Genomic DNA, 20,257 nt, shown 5'->3' with positions numbered 1-20,257 from the left:
AGTTTTTTAGTCTGCTAACCACTGATAGTGTTAACTACGCAGCTGACTGCCAAGGGTCATTCTCTATGAAGGATGGAATTGTCCTTTCTGACTCATGCTTTCAAATTGGAAATGAAGACTGTACTTGAGAGCTTAGGGTATAACAGGCAAAGAAACCCAAGAAGTAAATCCAGAATTATATCCTCTCCTCATGTTTGTTTTTGGGGGCTCTTTCCCTGTGTCGCGTCCCCTATTCCTGAACTTCATACTTAAATCTTATCTCATCATTTTCCTGCTGAGCGTAGATGATAGAACCAACGCAGAAAGTTTAGTGGTTTGGAGGATGTGGTTGTAACAATCATTACTGGGAACAGATGTTACAAACTGTAATTTTCACAGAGGTGTCACACAATGCCTATCTGAAATTTACTTCTAAGGATGTAAATTTATAAGGATGATATCAAAAATAAGAGTTTCCAGTCGGATGACATGGAAATTGCCAAAGTCCATAAAACTCGGAAAGTAACTGGACTCAACTCACAAACTACGTACAGTTATGTGCAGTTTTGTAATGACTAAAGACAATTTGTAAGATCCGGTTATATTATCAGTTAATGGATTCACCTTATCAAAGAGAGCAATTGAGTTCATATTGCCAGATCTCCACACTTACCAAGCAGACACACATTATGCAAGGGTTGTCCGTGATAAATGGAATCTGGAGGACTTCGCCTTCATTTTCACATTTTGCAACAGAACCTGAAATTCAGTGGAAAAAATGTTTCATTTAAAGTTAGCTTAGTACCATGATTTCAACATTTTAAATTTTCACACGAATCCTTTTTGAAACCTCTACCTGAACTTCAGAAATTCTTAATATGGTTTATATTATTAAATTCACCAAAGAAAATCCCCTGCCCCGAAACTCCAATTTCAATAATTTTATTTAAACAGGTTTAAAAAAGAAAAGACTATGATATACAGATACATTATCTGTTCTCAGATGATTTGAGCACAATTCCAAGTATTTCACTGGATTTTTAATAACATTCCTCCCACACAGCCCCATATGAAAAAATAATAAAATAACTGAAATTGGCCATTAGGGCGGATTTTAAATTGACCAAAAGTCAGAACTGTGTCAACCAACAGGCCTTCCTATGACTCTGTCCTGCATTGTCTTAGGTTGAAATCACGCTGTGAAACGCAATCCTCTTTTCCCCTCTCTTAGAAATTGACTCGATATTTTCTTTTCTGCACCAGGTGTCAGTAAAGTGTGTCCTTCAGAAAAGCAGCTGAGGTCTTCACCTGCCTGAAAATATATCATTATTATATCCGGCTATTAGCGCCCTTTTTATATGGTAGTTTCTTTAAATTCATGGTTTTGAGAGCCAGTGCTTTAAAAACCACTCCTAGCACGGTAGATGTGTGGAGCCCGGTAGATGAGAAAGGAGGATGTGGGGAAAACTGCAGGATTTTTTTCCCCTGAGTTCTACAGAGGGAGAGAAAGATTAAAAGTTGAGGAAAACATTCAAAATAAATAAAATAAATTTCCACATTCACATGGAAGAATGTCTATTATTACTACAGTGAAAGCAACAGCCTCTCAGCCTGCAACCTCTTCACCGACTCCCAGTCTTCCCAGTCTTCCCAGCCCTTCTGGGGCTTCACTTCATCCGCCATCGACCAAGCGCAGGGCAAGCACCAAGGTAAGCGCTCCCCACCCTCCCATCCCCGGGGCAAGCCGGCACCCTCTCTCCGAGGTACCAAACTGGCGTCCCGGAGGGCCGGTCCCTCCCGCCCCCTCCCCTACCTGTCAAGAAGGAGGAAGCCAGAGACGTGGGGACCCCGGAGCAATTGAGCAGCAGCAGGACGCAGCAGGTAATCCCAGGCGAGCGCCGGCAGGGACGCTGGGCCAGAGCGCCCACGCGGGAGAACCAGAGCATCGTCACCTGGAGGGGATCCCGGGCGACTGCAGGTCCCGCGCCGCCGCCTCTGCTCCGCGGCCGCCGCTCGCAGTTGAAAAGGGCTCTCAGCCGGCGTGTCGGGAGACAGTCCGAGAAGGAGGGAGGCGGGCGCCCGGGAGCTGGGGGGCGGAGGGGACGGGGGGGGGGGAGTGAGGGAGGGCGGCGGGATAGGCGAGGGGTGGGGGGCTCCCGGGGAGGAGGGGTCCTGCGGCCAGGCTCCTCCGATGCCGCTTTTTTTTTTTTTTTTTTTTCTGAGGGAGTTGCTTGCAGTGGCTTCGCAGTCAGCGCCTCCGCGCCGGAGAGGGGCCCGGGAGGAGGGGGTGTCGCGGCAGCCGGAGAGAGACCGGGAGGAGCCGCCGCCCGGGCTGCAGCTACGGCCACGGGGCTGTCGCTGTCGCTGTCGCTGTCGCTGCGGCGGCGTCCTCCACTCCCGCACTCCCCACCTCCTGCCGGCCCCGCCGGGTCTGCGCTCCCGGGGCGCGCGCGCTCAGCCGCTGGAGACTGGGGCGCACCGGGCGCCTGCTGGAACCCGCTGGGGGCGCCCGGGCGCGGGAGGGACTGCGCGATGGCTACAGCGGGAACCCCAGCCCCACCGGGGAGGCCGCAGCCCGGGGCGCAGACCAGAGCCGTGAAGGCGCGTCTCCACCGCCCGGCGAGCGCGGCGCCGCCTCCCTTTCTGGGCAGCCCGGGGGATGCGGCGGCACCGGCGCTCAGGCCCGGGTGCCCCAACCCTGCGGGGGGAGCCGCAAACGGGACGCCGGCCGCCTCGCCACCCTGCGCGCTCCCCGGGTGCCCGGCTTTGGGAGGGAGCGACACACCCGGGGCAGAAGGGCTCCCTCAACTTTTCACGCCCTGCTTTGCTTCCCTCTGGCGGGGGCGCGACGGCGAACCCGAGGGGCTGAGCGGACAGCGGGGCGAGCGGCCTCCGAGATCCGGGTTTGTGCTCGTCTGTCTGCCCGTCCCGACACTCGGGATGACCGAAGTTGAGAGGACACAATAGGTCGATTAAAAAACGTACACAGGCAAACGCCTTTCGCCCTTAAAAGAACAGTCGCTCCGAGACTCCTCCCTTCCAGTCTCCGGCGGGCCGGGGCGGGAGGTGGCGTTTGACTAAACGTTCATTCACCCGCAAAAGAGGGAGGGACCCCCGCGCCTCCGCTCATCTCCGGCTGGGGCCGCGGCGCGGCGGCCTCTGCAGCTCCGAGCTTGTGCCCCCTCAGCCCGGCTGCGCCCTCTCGCCTCTGCAGCACTGGGCCCCGGGGAGTCCGCGTCCATGATCCCCCTGCGGAATCGCCGCCTCCTGCCCACGCAGTGGCACCCTCTGTCCAAAAGGCGTGCAATCGCAGACAGAGATTTTGTAACCAAAGTACGAGGGCGCGGGTGGGAGCGAGGGACGCTTGGCACGTGTTGGGACCCGACGATCAGCCAGGGTGGACCACCGACCTCCTCGGTCCAAAGTTGAAATCGGGTCCCCGCGGAACGGACCTAAGGGTCTCCAGGCAAAGTGGGTTGTTTCCATTGTGGAAACTATGGCTTAGAAAATAAATGAGTCTGTTTGCTGACAGGTTAATCTACCTTCACCGTAACCCTCCCCTGCCTTGTTGACTGTTTATTTTATTCGTTTTTTTTCCGAGTGATTTGGAGGCTAAACTTAATTAGTGCAGCATTCATCGAGACAGGGAGGAGCTGGTCCGAGCACGTTGCGCTGACGTGGGAAAAATAAGAGAAGGGAAAGCTGTCATTACCTTAGCATGCTCCATTTCCCCCTCAAAATAGATTATTTCTGTAAATTTTAAATTAAAAGAGAAGAAGGGTGATGTGTGTTTCCTCCCCCCCACCCCACCCCCGCCCACCCAAATAAAGCCAGTCAGCTTCTCAGAAACTAGTGTGTTTAATGTATTTACTAATCATTAAGATAATACACAAAAAGAAAAAAATTCCTAAATCCAGCCTTGCTTCCCAGGGACTCATTACAAAATAAAATAAATAAAATTATAATTAAAAATCAAATAAATAAAAATCTTTATTGCTGCAGATAAGTACAATCAGTTGGAACCACTAACTCCTCTATCTAAAAAGATTGTCCCTGGATGAGGCTTTTAGATAAAGTTGTTTATCATAATTTAATTATGGGAAGCTGAATAATAAGGAAGTTGGGAGACCTTTTGTTGCCTTAGCTGTAGATTTGGATAAATGTACGCTATGAATTTGCAAGACATTTGAAGAGTGTGCCTGAATTACTCTGATATGCCTTCCCTCCCTGGCACCGTCGATACATCCTCTGAATTCGCATGACAAATTTCTTTACAACAGAATCTAGCTCTGTGTGGCATTTCCATAATGCATTAGAGTACCCTGGAACTCTCCCTGTAGGTGCAAATCCCAAAACCACCTTAAAAACATATTCATCTGCCTGAAAGTTTGCAAATGGGAAAGATGCACAGAAGCCTTTGGCAACTCTGTCTCCTCTTCCTGTTTGTTACAATCCTCTGCCACCAGCAATTTCCCTTGCTGCCTTCTTGGCAAATGGGCCCTACTTCCGAAAGAGCAGCCTTCTCTCCAAGGCCTTATCAGGATGTTTTCCCCTGTATCTACTGCTGCCACTGCCCCGTCAATTGACAGTCTATCAGCTGCCAACTGGTCTCTGTCTACACAAAACAGAGACGTTCTGGGGTCAAAAAGAAGAGAGAATGCCTGCACTGAAAGGCACATAGATCTGCCTTCACAGTTTAACTAAATGGTGGTACTATCCAAATCCCAAAATGACCTTGGCTGAAATCAAAATGAGGAAAAAAAGTGTGTGTTTGGGTCTGCTTATGACATCTTTCAAGGGGAAGGAGGTGATGGGGCACAAAGACCAATATTTAACTCTGGGCCTGTCCCAGTCTGAGTTAGACAAAACTCTGTCTCATCTCCTTCTCTGGAAAACAAACCAGGAATCCTAATCAGATTAGAAGGGGCCAGGCCTTCAGGAAGAGCAACTTTCTTCATCTCTTCTCAAAACCATGATGCTCAATTCTCACTGAAAAATCCAGCGAATGTACAACTTAGTCTCATGGATTCAAGTCTGAAAGATACTTCCAGAGAAATCACATCAATCCAGCTTCCTAAAAATTGAAATAAATAGACCTTTCCTAAAGGAAACAGAGTGAAGAGATTGTGATACCTACCATTAGGGCAGGGTGCAAGGTATTCCATAAACTTGAGAAAGTTACACCTTAAAAAGGGCACAAGACTAGGCATTTAGACTTGATAAAGGATTATGCTACCAAGGATCTTATAGTCCAGTAAGGCGGATAAACTGTGTTGATAATGTAAAAAGTAAGTAAATGTAAGAAGAGAAGATAATATGTCATGGAAGTTTCCAAGAGGAGATTAAGCTTCGTGAAGGAGGTGGCATTGGAAACTGAGTTTTGAATGAAGGGTGAGGCTCTAGTGAGGGAAGGGCAGTCTGCGCACCGCAGGGATTAGCAGCAGAGAAACTCAGGGTTTACAAAGAGAACAGGGAACAGGAATTCTGTTGGCCTCAGCTGCCCACTGAGCTGGAGCTGTTGGGAGGCTGGGAGATAAAGAGAAATGTACAGGTGATACTTCAAGGATTCCCTCCCAGGTGACCTACAGGAAATCTACCCTCAAGTAAGTGTCTAATTTTTCTTTGCGACAACCAGACTGCATTTCTTTCAAATGGAAATGTATTTCTGCAGGTGGATTCAGCAATCTGAACATGTGGTCAGTATAACACTAGAGAGCACCATTTCCACCTTCGTGACTTTGAAGGTGATGGCGTGGATTCTACACATGCATCATTATTTCTCAACCTCTTTAGCAATGGCTAGATGCTTGCTCTTGGGTTGAAAGTAGAAATGCTACTTTTAACTATTTATTTAGAGCACTGGAGATCTTAGAAATCAAATAAACCAATTCCCTGCTCTTTCACTTTAAAAGTAAGAAATCTAAAGGCTAAGAGGTGAATGACTTGCCCAGGGTCACACAACTAGTTAATGGCATAGTCCGTTTAAACAGGGTTCATCTGGCTCACTGATCATGATGTTTTCCACTATAAATGTTTTGCCTTCTTGGATTATGAGTCATAAGAATTGTAGGAAAGGACCACTGAATATTTTAGATATGATGCAAATTAAAATTCTGGAGTTGGTGAAATAAGTGCTCAAATATTTATTGAACTAAACTGGTACCAAGAATACAAGTTGTAACACCATAAAAAGCAGACCACAACTTAGCTCACTGATTAAACTGAATTTATTCTGTCACTCGGCTAAAATGTTGAAGAACTGCACTCTCTTCTAGGCTTTGCTACAGATTAGCTTAGTTTCAGAGAGGGGTAGGCACCAATGAGACTGGTGAGATGGACTCTAGATTCTGCCTAGAATTTTAATGTCATTCCAAAAAATGAGAGACTCAGAAATGACATTTTTTGGAGGGGATAGAAGGCAATGGGGACAATGATAAAAGCGTTACACCCATGATATTGTATAATTTATATAAATGATCATTATTAAAATTAAATTATTAAATCATTAACCTGATCTTTTCTTAATCATTTTTCTTCATTCTTTGTAGCCTTAAGATTATTTTCACATACTTGTACTCATTACAGAGTTTGTCTAGTTCTAAAGCAGGGCATTTTGATGAGGATGATAGGAAACTGACATTTTTAAACACAGTTGTATCAAAATAACAAAATCACTAGGTTTTTAAGGAAATTAATATCGTAATACATAAAGCCCCCTTCAAACGCCCCCTTCTCTCTTTCCCTGGCCCTGACCATCCCAATCCCTGCCTGAAGGACAATGGAGTAACGTTTGCTGTTTCACAAAGCCCTCGCTCATTTAAATGTCCACGAGCCAAACTAGCTGGTCTCGAGGGTCACAATTCTCTAGTTATACAGTTAAAATGAGGTTGCAGAGTTAAAACAAAGATTTTGACAATTTCCATCACAACATCCAAAATATTTCTGTGTGCTGATTCATCTTCAGGGACGTGCTGAATACATCAGTCATTTCAATATTGGAAGTTATAAAAATCAGACATGAATGTGACTTCATTGCCAGGGAGGCACTGGTGTTGCCAATTCATAGACACTGATCTTTGAAAAAGAGTTCTCTTCTCCACATTTCATCCAGAAGTCACTCCCCAAAACAAGCTTATCTAATCACCAGCTTCACTGGCACCAAAGCTGCAGCCCCATCTACCGGAAGTGAGGGACAGCCAAGGAGATCTCAGGACCAACCCAGGATACCAGAATATTAAGCTGATGTCTCAAGCCTGTTCTTCCCCAGCTTTCACTGTCTCTCCTACTTTAAGTTCTCCTGCTTCAAGACTGTAAGTTGATCTCATTGGAGTAAACATCAACAGAGGAGAGAAAAATTACCGTCACTGCAGAATTATTATTCAAGATTATCTATCGACTTAGAAACAGTTCAGCTTTACTTACGTGGGGACATATACTACCAGATGGCCATTTAACACGATGGCTGCTCCAGCAGAAACTCCCGCTGTCTCCCAACATCTACTCTTTCCTTCTTTCTCAAGGTACAGCCCCCCAATTTGTGCAATGCACATGGCTCTCAGCGATAAAGGGCACTTTCCTTAGTCTTTCTTTCAGGTAGTAGTGATCCCATGACTAACTTTTAGCCAATGGAATAGAAATGGAGAAGCGTCATTCAAGGAAGAACATGATCTTTCTTCTCTTCCTCCCACCCGATGGCTGGAATACAGACATGATAATATAAGTAAGGCTCCAGCAAAATCTTGTCCCCTGCGCATACCTTGGGAACAATGCCTCTAGGAAATGGCAGAGCAAGAAATGAGATTAGATTCTCACACCATAGAGTGCAATGGGAGCCTGAGCTGATGCCTCTGGCTTTCCCGAATGTGAGGGGTTACTTTCCGTGTGTGTGTGTGTGTGTGTGTGTGTGTGTGTGTTGTTACTTGTAGCTAAACCTGAAATCTTCTGAAATAGCAAATACCAAAGACAAGGACTAACTGCTCAGTAGATAGCTACATGTGTTCATTAATTAACATATTTTTGTATTTATTAATGTTTCAAGCACTTTCAGAGGCAAGAGAAAGATATAATCAAGATATAAGTATCTTATGTTACTTACATCTATCTTATAAAATTCAGGGGAACTTCCAATGTTCTTTATTTTTATAAAAACAACTTTTAGATATCTGTACAACCATGTTCATAGTGGCATTATTCACAGTAACTGAAAATGTGGGAGCGACCCAAGTGTCCCCATCAAGGAAAGAATGAGTAAACAATATGTGTGCATATATACTACGAAATATTATTCAGCCTTAAAAAGAAAGAAAATTGACACATGCTACAACATGGACGAAACTTAAGGACATTATGCTTAGTGAAATAAACCAATCACAAAAAGACAAATTCTGTGTGATTCCACTTATATGAGGCACCTAGAGTAGCAAATTCAGAGACAAAAAGAAGAATGGTCATTGCCGGGAACTGGAGGGAGGGAGGAATGAGGAGCTGTTTCACATAGAGTTTTAGTTTAACATAGAGATGAAAATAGTTATGGAGATTTGTTGCACAATCACGTGAAGGCGTCTAACAGTACTAATTGTACACTTAAAAACAGTTAAGATGGTAAATATTACGTGACACACATTTTATCATAATTAACTTTTTAAAAACATGTTTAGACAAAAAATCTTTATATTTTCTTCTTTGCTACCAAATTAGCATATTATCGTTTGGCCAAAAAGTTGGAAATACAGATTAGCAAAAACAAAACATTCTCCTGTTTTATAACCTTATTATTGTGTGTCGCTTTGTGCTGAGCGGTTTCCATACACGCCTCATCTCACCAACATGTCTATGAGGTAGGTACAATCATCAGCCCAACCAAACATACAAGCAAAATGAAACACAAAAGGTAGGAAATTGTCCAAGCTCACACAGTGGGGAATTGGTTGAGGTAGAATCAGCAACCAGGTAGGCTAATTCCAGAGCTCATGCTTTTATTGGTTAAACTATGGAGAAATGTTCTGTCTTTCACAGTATCATTTTTAATAACTGTATATTCTATGCTATGAAGGTGCTAGAATCCTCTTCAACCTCCCACTCAGGTCACTCTCAACTTTTTACTACTATAAAAGATGCTTGGCTGGGCGCGGTGGCTCAAGCCTGTAATCCCAGCACTTTGGGAGGCCGAGGTGGGTGGATCACGAGGTCAAGAGATGGAGACCATCCTGGTCAACATGGTGAAACCCCGTCTCTACTAAAAAAATACAAAAAATTAGCTGGGCATGGTGGCACGTGCCTGTAATCCCAGCTACTCAGGAGGCTGAGGCAGGAGAATTACCTGAACCCAGGAGGCGGAGGTTGTGGTGAGCCGAGATCGCGCCATTGCACTCCAGCCTGGGTAACAAGAGCGAAACTCCGTCTCAAAAAAAAAAAAAAAAAAAAAAAAGATGCTTTAATGAACATCTTTCTAATATTTATATTTATTTCCTTAAGAATAAATTCAGTAATTAGCAGATCAAAGGCATGTATTTTTTGTAATTCTTAATTAAAGATTGTTTTCTCTCTTGGACTTAATATTTTTGATACTAAACTTATATAATGTAGCATAAAAAAAAGAGAGTTAACCATTAGGACCTCTAAGCTGTTTTTAGTTATCTTAATAGATGTTTGTAGATAAAAGAATATACAATTAAAGTAAGTCTTATTAAAAATAAAACACATCCCATTGACTTTTCTAGGTTTCATTGATTGTGTATTATAAATATTTATTCAGAGAAATTCTAAAACAAACAACAGTGACTTATTTGACCACTAACAGCTTTGTGGTTTAATATCAAGTGTCTGGGAGCTGGAAGGTCATCATCAGTTCCTCCCGTACTTTACCTCAATCTTTTCCTAAAAGCAGTCTCCTTCAGAGTGAATTCTGAGTAGCTCTTCCTTCCCTGAGCCATGCTTTAAGTATCTCCCATTAGAAAAACATCACATTAATGAACAACTACAGAATACCTCAGAAGGCAGCAAAATGATAAATTCAAACGCCCAATATTTAACTTATCAAAACAATCTCATCAACCCTGGCTTACTTTATAGCAGCTTACCACCAGTTGGATTAGTGAACGGTCATTAAGGAATGAACAAAACTAATTTCACTAATGTGGGAAGCATTCAAAGAGAATTCTCTGGAACTAATCCAGTGACTTAATATCTAGTCCTACTTCTGCCACTTGATGTTCTAACGATTTGAGGTCAGCTAATTAACTTTGTGAGCCTCAATTTTCCCGTATTCTAGGATGAAATAGTATCACCTCTGTTTGCTTCTCAGGGATGAATATGAAATTATTTTATACATTGCTATATTTTAGAAGGAAACAAAACTAGAGATTTTCAGATATTAAAGAACCCTCAAAAAGCATCTAATCCAACTTCTTTATTTACACACAATCCTACTGAAGTTCAAATAAATTAAGGACTTGCCCAAAGCTGTGGTGTAGATAAATTTTTTTCCAAAAGAACAAACACCTTCTTCGGGAAATATTCCTCAAAATTTTAGTGAGCTCTGCCAATCACTATATCCCCCATTTCCAAGCACACGTCCAGCAAACACAGACGTCATAGTCCATCCTGGGCCAATCACAGCCTCTCATCTCTCTGACCACATTTATTGTTCCAGGATGTGGAATGTGACCTCAGCTCTCCCCCTGGCTTTTCAAAATTTGAATTGAAGAGAAAGTACCTTTTCCTCTCTGCCTGAAGTCTGCCACATGGGTGACTCTGAGTAAGTGTTGCTCAGCGTTGATATTATTGACAATAAAAATATTGCAAATCATACAGCCAACATCTAGGTACTGTAGCACCTGTTTTAAGCAATGCCTTCACCTAAAGGTGAAAATATGTAGACATTTTTCAGGCACGAACGGGAACTTCAGAGGAAGAAAGAGAGCAGGAAAGGCTGGCCTTGCTGGACCTCTGAGATCACACAGCATAGATGTCAGCAGCCTCCTCCTCCATGCTGGAGCCTGCCCTTATCTTCACAGGCCATGCCGGTCTTTGCTAGGCAGACATAGTCATAATCCTAAGGCCATTCCGTTCAATGAATTGAATTCACATTTATTGAAAACTAGTGCATGCATGCAGGCACTTTATCCCCACTGCCATACTTCTATTTTGTTCACATTGAAGTTCCACAGATTCCACTTCTTTGAGACATTATATTCTCTGAAACGACGGGGCAGCCGTTTATGTTTATAAAATGTCCTTTAACCACTTAAATGTATATATTTTATGTGTGTAAATAGAAAGGAGTTGGGGAGAACCCAACACCTTTGCTGAATGTTTTATTTGGTGGAGGAAAAAAACAATTTCAAGGAAGGATCTCGTTTTATTGCATTTCTTATCCCCAGTGAGGTTTATGATGGAAACAATGGCTGGGCATCAGCTACTGTCATGCAAACAGATGCAATTAAATGAGCCCCAGACAAAAGGAACAAGTAAGTAGCAGCCTATTTGTGGGTTACTTTACTCCTCACTGCTGCCCATAGCTATGGTTCTTTGGGCATCATAGTAAGTGTTTATTCTGTATCATCTGTGAATGTGTTACTTTTTGCCCTTGAACATCTGGAGACGGATGACTGAACATCTGGAGACTGAGGAGTGTAAGTATTAATAAGCCCCCATGCTCTGGGTGATATGGGATTGCCAGTCTTGGTTTTAAAAGGGGCGGTAGGGTCTCCTCCTCTATTCTTCCATGCAGTTAGTTCCCTCAGGGGGAAAAGAGTGGGCTTGAAAACCCTGAAAAAGTGGAAAGTTAAATTTTGACAACTTTTTGTTAATGTAGCCATTACTTTCCCTTTTAGTTTGGAAAGTAATTCTCATGGTGACTAAATTACCCTTTGATTAAAGGCAAAATTCCTTCAGGTCACAGAGTTTCTAAAGAAAACACTTGGTAATCCAACCTAACTGAACAAATATAATATTCTGGTAGCTTTAATGTCCTAATAGGTTTTTTTTAAAAAAAAAAAAAAAAAAAAGGTTGTTTTATTTTAACATTTATTTTAAGTTCAAGGGTACATGTGCAGGTTTGTTCCATAGGTGAACTTATGTCATGCGGGTTGCTGTACAGATTATTCTGTCACCCAGGTATTAAGCCTGGTGCCCATTAGTTATTTTTCCTGATTCTCTCCCTCCTCCCACCCTCCAACCTCCAATAGGCCCCATTGTGTGTTGTTCCCCTCTCTGTGTCCATGTGTTCTCATCATTTAGCTCCCACTTACAAGTGAAAACATGTGGTATTTGCTTTTCTGTCCCTCTGTTACTATGCTAAGGATAATGGCCTCCAGCTCCATTCAGGTCCTTACCAAGGACATGATCCCATTCTTGTTTATGGCTGCACAGTATTCCCTGGTGTATACGTGCCACATTTTCTTTATCTAGTCTATCATTGATGGGCATTTCGGTTGATTCCCCCTCTTTCCTATCAAGAATAGTGTTCCAATGAACATATGCAGGTGGAATATATAGTTTACTGATTTTCAAAGATTAGAAAACAATAAAATAGAGTGAATAATACTTTCTAATTTAATTGCTTGCATAGTTAGTTAATATGCAAGGCAATTACAATTTGTTTTGAAGATTCAAAAAATCTTTAGGATCTTCCAGCTCCTTGAAACTCAAAGTGTGGTTCCTGAAGCAGCAGCGGCGTCTACATCCCTGGGGAGACTGCAGAACGTCAGACCTCATTTCAGACTGGCTGAATCCAAATCTACATTTTCACCCGGGATTCCTGGGCTATTGGTGTGTACTTTAAAGCTTGAGAAGCACTGCCACTACCACCCGATGTCAATTCGTAGTACAAGCGTGCCCAGATGTCCATCAGTTACTAGGGAGTCTGAGTTAGTAAAAGCCAGAAAGGGCACCTTGTTTGGCATTTTGATCTCCAACACTAATTTATGCGTAGGCTTGAATAAATAAAAAATAATATAGTAATGGACAAAGATGTAGGCCCTGGCATAGAAGAAGCTGACTCACTTATGTATGTGAATATTTCTGCTAAAACATCTTCGTTAGAAGTGTCTCAGCTTTTAAAGCAGCAGGTCAATGTAAGTGGCATTTACCGGGTGCAAAGATCATATTTAGTCAACTCAAGTATGTGTGCTTTTATACTTAGGAAAGATAGAAAAATAATTTAAGTCAGGGCTGACACACACAGGCCTCAGAATTTGAGTGGCCCAGGCTCTAAACGATTGTGTACTGGATTCTTCAACCTCCCCCGCAGCGTGGATGACAATATTGAAGATATCTATTATGCGGACTAAATGTAATAACATATGCCAGACCTTAACTCACCACCCAGCACGTGGTGACATGTCAATGTGCACTTTCTCTTCTGGCTGTGGAGCTTTGTCTTATTTTCTTTCTTTATTCCTTCCTTTTAGAAATAATGCTTAGAAATGTGTTCCAGAACTGCCGTGTCTAGGGGCAGATGCATTCAAAGCCCGTGAGAGAAAGGAGCTAGCGGCATGGCTGGTGAGGAGCCTCTGAGTTCTGCTCCTGCCCAGCAGCACCCAGACTCCCGGGAGACACGAGGGCGGCGCGCTCTGCCTCGCAGAGCCTGTAGGTGGCAGCACTGGGACCGCCAAGCACAGAGCCCTAAGCAACTAGGGCTGCGCCCCTGAGCGTGGTTAAGCCCGGGTCATCTGCCTGAAAGTGCACATTTTGCTCCCACGCAGATAGAAACTGTGCTTTCCAATTCCAGGAAGGATAGCCTCTCCCCTTCCCTTCCAGCTTAATTTCTCTGCATTTTTTTAGCATTTTTAGCTGTCTCCCGAACTGGAGTGCAGTGGGGCAATCTTAGCTCACTGCAGCCTGGAGCTCCTGGGCTCAAGTCATCCTCCCACCTCAGCCTCCCACGGCGCTGGCATTACAAGCTTGAGCCGCAGTCCTGGGCCACCGATTTCTTTAGATTCACACCCAAGTATTGCAGAATGGTCTTTTGACAGCTGCTCCTTCTTCCCACCCCAGAGTACTCCTACCCTACCCCACTGCAGACTGGCAGGTCAAGGCAGGTACACAAATAATTGCTGGCCACAATCATTAGAAACCTATATTGCACAGTTCTAAGCACTCTGGGTCCCTTAACTCACTAAGTCTTTAAAACCAGGCCATGAGCAGGTAGTATGTCAGTAACTTGCCCAAACCCGAACAGTAAGCCAGGGTTCCAGCCCAGGCAACCTGATTCTTGAAGTGCCTCTCAAGGGAAGATTATAAAAGAAGATCGGGGACAGGAAGCCATCATATAATTGCCTGTAAATTGAAGAGATCTCGAAGAAAAAATACATCTCTACCTTTCTGGAGAGTTCCTCAAATGCAGACAACAACTCTACCGGCCCACGGATAATCAAGCTAATGAGCTCTGCAGTGGAGTCATGTGGGCTTTCATCAAGGCAGCAAAAAGGTCGAAGGCTTTGGGTCTGCAAACAAAGTAGGGGTCTCATTCAGAAATGCAGGTAGAAAGAGAAAAGCGTCCTATCAAGCCACGAGAAAAGCCGCATCCGTTCAGATTAACATCAAGGCCTGATCTAGGTGTCAGCTCTGTCATCTACCTCATTCAGTGCCGGAGGAAGCTGGCTTTCCTCTCTTCCCCCCAGGAGATCCTAAAACAGGTATAGCGAAGGTAAACACATTTTTATGGGCTGCGTCAATCTAACAGATTCGATTCAGATTTTTATTTTTGTGCTTACTTTAGGGCATAACCAACAGTAAACCAGGTGGAGCTCTTTGCGCGATGCCCAACACACAGTGAGAGCTCCACCTGGTTTTTGCAGTAAGACTTCTAAGTGTTTCCCTTTGCAGCTTGTATGTGGTCCCATCAGAGAAACTCCATTCTCCTGCCTCCTGTTAGATTAACCACTCTGAAGTAAAGCACGTGGTGTAACTCCCTTGCTCACAAACCCTCTGTGACTCCTATTGCCCAGAAAAGAGCATTTAAACTCTTTAAGCTAATAGAATTGGCCTCACCTCTCTCTCCCATCGCCTTCCCCAGCGTATGCTTCAGCCAAGCTAAATCACCTGCAGCTGCCCCATGTCTGCCCCAGGACTTTGTGCTCTTATGATTCCCTTTTGCTGTTCCTCTGCCTAGTCTTGAGATGGCCGAAGCTGTAACCAATAGCCACACGTGAACGCATACATTAAAATCAAATTTTAAATTCTCTCCCCCACCACACTAGTCGCATTTTAAGTGCTCAGTAGCTGCATTTTGGATAGTGAAGATTTTTGCATGTTTCCATCATGGCAGAAAATGTAGCGAGACTGTGCTGGCCTCTAGGGGACGTCTAAATTTTAACTACCCTGATGGGACAGTCCAAATGTCACCAATGCCACAGCACTACTTCTGTGCCTCTCGAGCTGCAAGTTCCCATTCCCAAAGCAACAGAGGCCCTGCCAGCAATGACTCACTCACCTAACTGCCTACCACGAAGGCACCCACTGTCCCAGGCCACATGTCTCTCCGAGTGAAGCAGCCATGTGGGATATGGGTAGATATAGAGGTAGAAGGTCCAGGAATTACGAAATTCCATTTTCTTGCTCTCACATTAGTTTGGAGCACCCAAGGCACCCTTGTAGGCACTTCACATACATTATCTCATTTGGCCCCTCACTCTATAAAGTAGACATTCTTATCCATCCCTACCTTACATATAAAAACACTGAAATACACTGTGGTCAAGTAACTTGCCCAAGATCACCCACCAAGAAATAATCAAATCAAATGCAGAGGCCAGATCTCCATGACTCAAAGTTGGGGCTTGTTCCATAAGCGGGCAGCCTGCCACCAAGCCTGTTGTATGATGCTGCCTTCGTGGCTTTGGAGCCAATAACATGATTTCTGGCAGCCCTCAGAAGTGGGAGTGTGGAGCTGAGGAGGGGTGGATACCCTGAACAAAGGACCAGAGTGTTGTGAGTAGAACTTCCTGAGCCTTGCATTCACGCAAACGTGTCACCTTGTTGTCATCTGACTTCTTAACTCTATAAGGTCGCAGAAGAATAAGTTATGTGTGTGTGTGTTTGTGTGTGAGGATGTATAGTCTTAGTACAGGTATGTGGGGTACAGGGAAAAGTGTTAGGGGACATGAAACATATAATAAAAATATTATAAAACAAAGGTCTTTCAATATTTCTACATCGATGTGTCAAAACATTTTGCAGTATTAGGTAGAGTCATATGAATCTACCATATGTGTAAAAAAAAGTTGAATATTATCAATTTCCAATGATTCAATCCAATAGGTTTTAGTATGGCAACATGATTATTTTGGGGTCTAGACCTGAATTTAACACAATTCAAGAATGTAGGCTTTAAAACCCCTGTCAGACATGTCTCAGGTGCCAAAGTGGGGCCCTCTGCCTGCAGCCCTCATCTGAACTTGGAAACAGGGCAACCAGGTGACCCTCTGAGCCTTCAACTCCATAGGTGCCCTGCATAATCTAAGCAGAGATGTACAATCCTCTCAAGAAGACTGAGAGGCGGAGACCTGAGGAGAGAACATTAACATGTTTAAACAAAGAATATGAAGATGAGAAGAGGAGCAGGGTCTTGGTAGATCCTAGAATTTTGAAAAAGGAGAATTGCAGCCTGGGCCAGGCCAAAAGCTGGCCCCATGCTCTGGGCTGCAGGGAGAGCTCACCTGGCAGAGATAGACAAACCGGGCTAGGGGCTATTGAGGTCACTCAGCCTGATTCCTTAACCACAGATAACTTAGCTCCTCTTGTGGATTTTTCTTCAGGGAAAGCAATTCCTGCGCTTGGCTGGTCTTCCCTAAAAAAACGCAGCAATTTTGTTAAGGTTGTACAGAAACGAGGCAATTCCTGTCCCAGTTTCCGACTCCCGGAGCAAGTTTTCTTCTTCCCCAGGCAGTGGTAGAAAGAGAACGGCCGTAACGAAAGCTGGTTCTCCTTTTGTGAGGACCCGAGAAACCAAGCGTGCTTAGCTGAGTACAGAATTCTCAGGTCAATCCCAGGCTCTAGTACTCTGTGACATTTTTCTTCCTGTTAAACTGATGCCCACAGTCTATTGAGCACATTTAAGCAATCACCACAAGTGAAGCCACCTTGAAAGGTTAACAGCCTGTAACAAAGACAAAAATGAAAGGAAAGAAAAGTTTACTCTCGTAACTATCGATGGTCACGTGTCTTCTCATACAAGTGAGTTAATTCTGACCTACCAAAAACAACTCACTTTAAGATTTAAGTGTAGGCCGGACGCGGTGGCTCACGCCTGGAATCCCAGCACTTTAGGAGGCCGAGGCGGGCAGATCACGAGGTCAAGAGGTGGAGACCATCCTGGCCAACATGGTGAAACCCTGTCCCTGCTAAAAATACAAAAATTAGCCGGGTGTGGTGGCGCGCGCCAGTAAACCCAGCTACTCGGAAGGTTGAGGCAAAAGAATCGCTTGAACCCAGCGGGCAGAGGCTGTGCTGAGCTGAGATCGCACCACCGCCCTCCAGCCCGGCGACAGAGCAAGACTCCATCTCAAAAAAAAAAAAAAAGATTTCAGTGTAGATATTTTTTTACATAATGTACGAGGTTTATTTTAGTTATCTTTACAAAAAGACTTTGAACTTTGCAAGAACGATCTCCATGGGCTGGAGTCCGTTTGCTCTGTGATAAATTGCCATTGAAACGTTGAGCTAATGTTTCAACATTCTCATTTAATACTTTTAAAACTTCGGTGGCCAAATCATCTCGTCTTCGGAATTTCCTAAAAATCTGGAAACCTTGGGGTTTAAATAATGTGTTTCTGTTACATATTTCTTACACTCAACTGTGATTTTTGCAATTACATTTTTAAAAATATTCATGGGAGAGCCTAGAAGCAGACTTAATCATCCAAACCGTATTCAGAGCCACAGAACAGGTCATTTTTTAATTTAAGATGTTGAGACAGACCTGTTATGAAAATACGCAAAAGGCTTCTCTTTGTTTTTCAGGAAAATGTAAATAAAAGGGCCCAGTGGCTTATGTTTTTTATAATGCCTAACTCCCAAAAAATTCAAAACGCAAGAGGATGTTTGAAGTCTGGTTAATATTCAAAAATAACCTCTGAACAGTCCGGTCTTTCTTTGAAAGACAAAAAAAATAAATCCCACGGAAGGGAGTTGCCTCCGCAGTAATTTCTTAATGTGGTCCAGCAGGTATCACCATCATTAACTAGATTACCTGACGGCATCTGATCCCCAGGCTCTGCCTCCATCCTGGGCCATGCCTCAGCCTCCTCCTCCAAAGATGGCTGCTGATGCTGATGGTGAGACCATGGGTAACAGTCAGCGGACCGGATATGCAGCAGGCACTCCTGCTTCCCTCTGCTCCTCTCCTCGAATGTTTCTGGCCTCAGCACTTAGACCGTCTGTCTGCACAGTAAGACTGTGACGTCTTGTCCCAAGGGGTAGGGACAATAATTCAGATAACTGTGATCTTTCTGCACCTAAACTGAAGTTGTCTCACAATCCCACTCCAAACAAAAATGGGTTATTTTGAAGCCTGAATACTGGTGGGCTTCGGACACGGGGAACACGCTTAACTTTTCCAGCCCGATGGCAATGTAAAGAGATAACGTGGATAAAGTTCATTAAATAAGCAAATCTGCCAAGATGTGCTTTTATTGGATGCAAGTGTGCGTGTGCGTGCACACATGTGTGTGTGCATGTGTGTGTGCGTGTGTGTGTGCATGTATGTGTGTGCGTGTGTGTGCATGTGTGTGTGTGTGCACGCACAGTTGCAGGAAATGAGCGGGACCAGTGCTTTGGTGGTGTGATCTGTGCAGTCACAGGGCCCCCACCTTGGTTTACCACTGCTGCGTTGATTTTCTCAATAACTTTGAACAAGGAGCCACCACCACATTTTCTTTTTGCACCAGGCCCTGCAAATGATATAGCCAGTCCTGAAAATGAGGGTCTCCCCTCGGTTCTTGGGGAACTTCTAAACCACCAAGTAGAAGACCCAGGCCTTGTTATTCCTGCATCCTTCCACTTCAGCTGGATTTTTTTTTTTTTTTTTTTTTTTGAGAAAGAGTTTCGCTCTTGTTACCCAGGCTGGAGTGCAATGGAGCGATCTCCGCTCACTGCAACCTCCACCTCCCGGGTTCAGGCAATTCTCCTGCCTCAGCCTCCTGAGTAGCTGGGATTACAGGCACGCGTCACCATGCCCAGCTAAGTTTTTGTATTTTTAGTAGAGACGGGGTTTCACCATGTTGACCAGGATGGTCTCGATCTCTTGACCTCATGCTCCACCCACCTCTGCCTCCCAAAGTGCTGGGATTACAGTCTTGAGCCACTGCGCCCGGCCTCAGCTGGATTTTTACTCAAGGCATTTATTACTAGCATGTTCTCAAACTAGAAAAGGGTAGCACAGTGGCAATGTTGGCAGACAAAACAGTTGATGATGCGGTGATTGTACTGGAGTTATTTGCATTAAGATAAAATATTAGCAGGGCCGGGAACCCTGGCTCATGCCTAGATCCCAGCACTTCAGGAGGCCAAGGGGGACAGATTGCTCGAGGTTAGGAGTTTCTAAGCCTGGACTATATGGCTAAATCCCCATCTCTACTGAAAATCCAAAAAATTAACCAGGCATGGTTGTGCACGCCTGTAGTCCCAACTACTCAGGAGGCCGCGGCAGGAGAATCACCTGAGCCCGGGAAGTTGAGGCTACAGTGAGCTGTGATTGCACCACTGCACTCCAGCCTGGGCAGTGGAAGTGAGATGTTATCTCCCTCCCCTTCCCCCCAGAAAGATAAAACACTAGCAGGCAGCTAAGATAGTTGTTTCTATGTTCTGAGGTCAATTCCCTTATACTTGAGGCTCTACTATATGCCAGGCACCGTTTTAGGTGCTGAAAACACAAAAATAAACAAAAGAGACAACGAACCTTGCTCTAATGGGGCTTATATTCTACTTGGGAGAAATACACAATCAGTTAAGCCTTATAAATAAAGTGATCATCTGCAGAAAAACAGAGCAGAGAAGAGGCAGTGGAAACGATTTTAAATAGGAGGATCGGGGAAGAACTCAATGAGAAGATGGCATTAGAGCCAAGCCTGGAAGGAAGTAAAGGCACGTGTTGTACACTCTCTGGCTGAGAGACAGACAGTGCAGAGGTTCTAAGGCAGGTGTGTGCTATTTGAGGAAGAGCGAAAAGGGAGAGAGAAGAAGAAAGAGGAGAAAACGCTGAAGGTATGCATGTACTGAGAGCCCCATCTTGCACAGACTCGTAGGCCACAGTTAAAAACTAGTAAGCCAAGTTTTG

The 20,257-nt window shown here is 44.4% G+C and overlaps 1 protein-coding gene and 1 long non-coding RNA gene across 2 annotated transcripts in view; one reads left to right on the top strand and one right to left on the bottom strand.

Annotated features, from left to right (window-relative positions):
• Positions 1-2,962, bottom strand: part of BMPER (BMP binding endothelial regulator) — a 247,905-nt gene extending 244,943 nt beyond the window's left edge. Inside the window, exons 1-2 of the mRNA XM_002751322.7 lie at positions 1,793-2,962; positions 653-738 (exon numbers count right to left, since the gene is read on the bottom strand). Coding sequence (XP_002751368.3) covers positions 653-738; positions 1,793-1,925 — 219 coding nt within the window. The 5' untranslated portion in view covers positions 1,926-2,962. The remainder of the gene's footprint in view (positions 1-652; positions 739-1,792) is intronic.
• Positions 2,963-9,587: 6,625 nt separating this feature from the next.
• Positions 9,588-18,970, top strand: LOC144578312 (uncharacterized). Its single transcript, XR_013523811.1, has 3 exons — positions 9,588-10,735; positions 11,361-11,447; positions 12,606-18,970. It is a non-coding gene; the product is annotated as an uncharacterized LOC144578312 (long non-coding RNA).
• The last annotated feature ends 1,287 nt before the right edge of the window (positions 18,971-20,257 follow it).

Source organism: Callithrix jacchus, chromosome 11 (assembly GCF_049354715.1).
Source record: "Callithrix jacchus isolate 240 chromosome 11, calJac240_pri, whole genome shotgun sequence".
Taxonomy (NCBI): Eukaryota; Metazoa; Chordata; class Mammalia; order Primates; family Cebidae; genus Callithrix; species Callithrix jacchus.
Note: the sequence above shows the minus strand (reverse complement) of the source record. Positions and strands in the feature narration are given on the sequence as shown.